Source organism: Pseudorasbora parva, chromosome 6 (assembly GCF_024679245.1).
Source record: "Pseudorasbora parva isolate DD20220531a chromosome 6, ASM2467924v1, whole genome shotgun sequence".
In the NCBI taxonomy this organism is placed as follows: Eukaryota; Metazoa; Chordata; class Actinopteri; order Cypriniformes; family Gobionidae; genus Pseudorasbora; species Pseudorasbora parva.
Window position 1 is genome coordinate 29,390,109 of NC_090177.1, and position 6,000 is coordinate 29,396,108.

Consider the following 6,000-nt stretch of genomic DNA (forward strand, 5'->3'; position numbering starts at 1 on the left):
ACCTCAGCACCGCCCACGTTCTGCCTCTTTGCCCATTTTCTTGTTATCCGGGCGTGGCCAACGATGACGCGTTGCCAAGATGTCAACGGCCAGCTCGTCTCTACTTTACTCTTCAAAACTGCACTTCAGAATCCTATGGGTGACGTCATGGACACTACATCCATATTTTTTTACAGTCTATGGTTCAAACCATAGTTGGACAATGATGGAGAGACTCAAGAAGATGTGACAACATGTAGAGGGCAACAGGACGTTTCTGAATGGTTAGTTGATGAATTTATGTAGATGATGTGGAGTTAACTATCTTCGAGTCATTGATTAGCATATTCTGTCATTAAGAATCTGACAACTGTTCTGTTGTGCACAGAACCAAAGAATAGTAAATACTTTATAAAGATAAAATAGTTTAGTTTAATTACAGTTATAACTTGTGTTGTCATCTTGCTTTTATGACATTCTGTTTCATTTGTGTTACATACTGCATTGTGCAGTAAATACAATTAAACACACTTCTTTTTTAAAAGTGGTAGTTCAAACGCAAACGCATCCAAGAACAAGCAATCACTATCAATGATCCAAAAGAATATGTTTGGCAGGTAATAAATAACGTAAGCAATCTTCACACCATTTTAAGTACGTCACACAGTGTTGCTCTAACCTTGACATCTTGCTCCAGTGTGCGGATAAGTTCCCCGTCCACTTGTCCGGTCTGGGCCACGCGGATACTGCGTCTCTCTGCCTTCTTGAGGCGGTACTGCAGGATCCGGCAGGTCTTGTTTGCCTGATCCAGCTGCTGTCTGAGCTCCTGGAGCTGATAAACATCCTCCTCCATGTACATGTCCCTCATCTCCAGCATCTCAGAGCGAAGCTCCTCCATTTCATCCTGATACACATATAAACAAACAATGTATTATTTTAGAAATGAATGACTATGCATTTTGCAAACTAACTATAAAAACGTAGGCTACTATTCATTTTAGGTTTAGATAATATATCTACCTATTTAAGCCTGGTAAACCCTTTAAAAATGCACATGATGCCCCTGACCTAGGATCAAGAGTGGTGTGAAAACCAATACGAATGAATTTTGCTGCATTGTGATTTTCCTCGAGACCATATAGTTGCATATTAGCGTGATGTTTCAAAGTGCATGGCTCTAAACCCAAATAAACTATTTATACTTTAAACGGTTGATAGATGCGGTGGGCCACCGCGTGCTGTCACACATTTCCAGTGAATATGGGTCAACTACTGCAGCGCGCGTCACGTGCTCGGCGCGCGGATAAACAATGGAGTGAAAAGTGGGCGCGGGCGCAGTGGCTGCTGCAGCATCTGTACAAACATCTGCATTATTCAAACAACACGAGTGCAAGAGCAAATAACCACTATCATTTTTTATGTTGTTATATTAGGCAATGCCAAATGAAATAGATATGATTTCGTCATGGTCTTCAGATGGTTTATGAAAACCGAGCTTACAAAGGAATCACTGTTTCGCTCATACCATAATGATTCGTAGTAGTCTACTTCTGTAAAAAAGACAACCCCATCTAATAGTGCACAGCGATCTTAAATACATGTCTTGCAACAATAATTAATCGAGCATTTCCAGTTTTAGGGGGAACAACACTGGCATATCTGGCTTAACCTATCATTGTCTAAATGTATAGTTCCTGTGGCAGTTATAGCCAACTGGTGACCTTACAAAAATGTGCCATTGCAATAGTTTCCACCAAAATATTGCAGTTACTATAGGCCTATACATTTATTGTGACAACTTACACATTTTCATCATTATATAAAAGCATCTAGGTTTCCAGCCATTTATCATCTCACAACAATTTCTGCAATTTCTCAGTTTAACACATTTCTGAATTTGATTTTCTTAATTCAGCATTCAGTTCTAAGGTGCCTAGTGAGGCCTATTCATTTACCACTTTTATATTATTATTATATATTATTATATGTTGTATATTATTATTATTTTTAAATTAACACAGAGATTTAACATTTTCATTACAGTGTCATAATCACAAGAATAAAACATAGTGTAGCCTATAAGTCGCTTATTGCTTTAAAGTTTCACTGTTTGTAAGAACTATAGGCTACACTTTTGGAAATTTGGAAATTCTTCAAAGGTTAAGAAAAAATTGAACCAATTTTGGTTCTAACGGTTTATTTGGTTTTGATGTTCCATTATGTTCTTAAGATCAGTGTTTTGGTTTTTGGCACCAGCACAGTCGTTTTTTAAAGGTGTAAACTTTAACATGAGTGTAAACTTTGACATTTTGATGGAAACAGTGGATGGTCCCATATGACTACAAATACTAGACTACTGCTTTGATGTTTGATTTTACAATACTAAAATAATATAGCCTAATCATTATCTTACCTTTAAATAATCATTCTCAGACCTGAGTTCCTCTATTTCCCTGATTAATTCCTCATGCATCCCGTCCATTAACTCCTCAGTCAGGTCCGAAAACGCTAGGGATGTGCTGGCGAGCATCCTGCTGTCGAACGAGGTGAGGGAGCGCTCGTCGCCGGGAGAGACGCTCCCCTCTGCGGTCTCCAATCCCAGCGAGAGTCGGTCTTTCTCCACGCTGGTCTTGGGTTGACCACTCTTGTCCAATAGTCCATGTTCTGCTACCGATTTATCGCCATCGATCCCCCCTCGGCTGCTGGTCTCGGTGTCACTGCTGAGCGCGTCTGTGGAGATCTTATTCTCCTCGGAGGCGCAGTCGGAGAGCTCGGAACTGCTGTCTGTGGGCGAGAGTTTCCCCGGAGCGCACCCGGAGTCCTTGCTTAAATCATCCGATCCGATGCTGGCGTCCGAAACTTTTCTTCGTCCGCTTTTATTGGACTTCGCGCTGCTCTTCTGAGCACCGGCCGCGGATTGAGCGGGCTTGCCGGTCGGTTTACTCTTCTCTGTTTTCGTTTCTTTCCCGTTAACCGGGCTACGTCTGGACACGCGGCCGCCTAAATATATGGCTCCCGGTTTAACGCTCAGCGTCGGAGTGCCGATACCTCCGCGGATTTTAGTAAGGGACCACCCGGGCACATCTTTGGGTCTTGCTGGAGACGGTGCCCGGTGTATTTTCTTTTTCTCGTTAACTTGTAGCGGCTGCGCAGGCGACTGTTCCTGTTCGCCGGTGCTGCTCTCCATTTTCTGCTTTTGCCTCTTCTCCTTCGACGAGACAAAATGCGTCGGGGAACCGGTGTCAACCTTTGTCTTGGTCATTCATTCCGTTTACAAGACACGAAAGAAGCTGAAATGTACCTCCACTCCCCCCAAAAAACTGAAGTTGGAACTGGTAAATGCTTCACACCCGATCAGCCGACATGAAAACCACTGGAAATATAGGCTACAAAAGAAAATGTGATTGATTGAATTGAGATGCTTCAGTTGTCTTTTATATACCACGTCTGCAAGATATTCTCCCTTGCGCGTCCTCAGTTTTGAACCACGACTGCTCTTCTGCTGAGTGTTAGTGAGGTTTCTTTCTCTCTCCCCGCCCATAAGATAGCGGCTCTGAACCGTGACGAACGGATCACGGAGAGCCTCGCGTGCAGAGCAGAGCACTACTGCCACCACGACACGGCACATGAACTTCATTTCCCGATTCGAACTCGAAACACCGCATAGCTATATAATAGCCTAATGTTGTGAAGAATTAAGAAATAGTAGATTCTGCAGCGCAAAACACAAACCGACCAATGAATAACTCGAATAACTCTTATGAGTCGACTCTTTTAGGTGAATCATTAAGATACGAGGCGGATTCCTGCTTTTATGAGTCGATTCTCTTTAGTGAATCTTGAATTGACAGCGCGACTATATTCCCAAACAAACTACTGTTATGAGACAACTACTTCTTCTTCTTCTTCTTCTTCTTCTTCTTCTTCTTCTTCTTCTTCTTCTTCTTCTTCTTCTTCTTCTTCTTCTTAAGATTTAATTCGTTTTTGTTTTTTTTGTTGTTGTTTTTTTTTTGGGGGGGGGGTATGTTTTCACTCTAAAAATAAAAGGCTAGTATTGAGTTAAGTTTTATAGAACTTTAGTTGTAGCCTATGGGTTCTTTTATTAATCTTTATTGTCTCATTTTTATGTAGTTTCAGCTATTTATAGCCTGGCTGATTCAGGACAGACAAGGATTAGCCGTCATATTTTTGACACCAGTGAAAATTTCTCTTATAGGTTGATTTTCCAGTCTTTACTACAAAAAAAAGATCATTTCCATCATTACTAGAAAAAAAAGATAATTAACAGCATGTTTAATATCATCACATTGACCTCTTGACCCCTGTATACTATGAATTACCACTTTTTTGAAATATGAAATACAGTTGGAAAAAAATCCACTAGGCTACATAGCCTACTGTTTTGCAATAATGTAGTAATGTTGGCTCTTAATTTGATTATTTCTAATGTGGTTTTATTGCATTTAATAAGTGTTTCAACATTTTTTTTTAACTCAAAATATTATATTTACTGAAATACAGCCCTTGTGATCTACCCTATATATCTTTTCTTCTGTGCTGAATACTACTTGTCTAGTGGAATGGGAGGCTGGATGATGAGGCAGGAATGTGAGCACAGGTCACATGCATCCTAATTAGTCTGTAATGATTGCTTTATTCAGAGACTGGGCTTCTGGCTAAATACTGGAGCCTTATTAAGGGCCCCTTCTGGGACCCTCACACAGGTGGCGCTCCCCAAACTTCACATAAGCACATAGTTAATGAGTTTACCCACAAGAACGCCCTGCTGGAGACAGGACAGAGGAGCTGGTTGGGATCTGTGCTAACTGAGGCGTTCTCTGTGCCACATGAAAGAAGGGGATTTGTCCCAATCCTCAAGAGTCTTTGAGACCGAGAGGCTTCACTTAAATCTTTTTATTGATTGATTGACTCGTTCATTCATTACGCTCCTGTGTACATGCAGTGTTTGCTTTTTATGCAAGGTATTGTGCTTTTGTAGTTTTAGTTACCAAGCAAATTACATCTTACATGGTCAAATCTGTTGGGAGAAATCCTGCAAGAAGAACAAAACAAAGCACATCAATGCTCATGATGGCATTATTTGCTGCTGTAAAACACATTTGTAGTGATAAATAAGACTTTCTCGGATAATGGAAAATAGAATGCATTTATTTCCTGTAAGACAGCAATAATCTGTGCAGTGTTGAGACGTTTAGGGATTTTGTTACTGTTATGACTGTAATGGCTGTCAGCCGTCTTGCCACACTAGACTGAGGAATGCAAAACCCACAGGGAGACACAGAAAATAATCCCCAGTGCTGCTGCTGAATGTCACATATTCTATTTCATGGTGGGCTTAATTAATGTAAAACAGTATTTTAGTCCCCTGTCCTATATACTTGCCCTAAATATCTGTGATAATGATACTAACAGGATTCCCTGCTGTTGTTGCTTGGTCTCTGAGGAGGGAGAGTGTGTGAGGACTGGGACCCCGCAGTCCTCTCGTCTCCATGTAATGGTTGTGGTGGCGACAATGACGAAAGTGGATTCATAAATCCTCATTGCATGGTTTTGTCTGATGAGAAATGCCTCGTGTGGACTCTTAGTACACTTAGTTTTATTTAAAGCTACTCTGTGTAACTTTTTTTGTTTATTCTTAGCTAAAAACACTTAGTTCTTTCAAAAATATATGTGCTCATTAATATATATTTACTTCTTTCAAGTAATAAAGTATTCTCGTAAGTTTATAATATGCCATTGAAAATACATACGGGTGAGGGGTTCGAATGCCGGTCGCCATGTTGCCCCTCCATCTCGAAAGTACATTAGCCAAAGAGGGACATACCCGTAAATTCAAGCTTCGCCTTTTGCGTTTTAACACTCAATGGCACCATGTCGAATGTGAAGAGGGGGATTGCCATGTTAATCTTGGACTAAATCGGCCACCGTAGGAGTTAAAACTAAATCAGAATTGAGAGGAACAGAAACTAATATTCACTGGATGGTCATATACATTTACAC

General features: G+C 40.7%; 1 protein-coding gene across 2 annotated transcripts in view; it reads right to left on the reverse strand.

The window, feature by feature from the left end:
* mtcl2 (microtubule crosslinking factor 2) overlaps positions 1-3,507 on the reverse strand; it is a 55,143-nt gene extending 51,636 nt beyond the window's left edge. The window contains exons 1-2 of one of the 2 annotated variants that reach the window (XM_067446594.1): positions 2,393-3,507; positions 659-883 (exon numbers count right to left, since the gene is read on the reverse strand). In XM_067446594.1, coding sequence (XP_067302695.1) covers positions 659-883; positions 2,393-3,241 — 1,074 coding nt within the window. In that variant the 5' untranslated portion in view covers positions 3,242-3,507. The remainder of the gene's footprint in view (positions 1-658; positions 884-2,392) is intronic. The other variant, XM_067446593.1, reaches the window with a different exon arrangement.
* Positions 3,508-6,000: the final 2,493 nt, after the last annotated feature.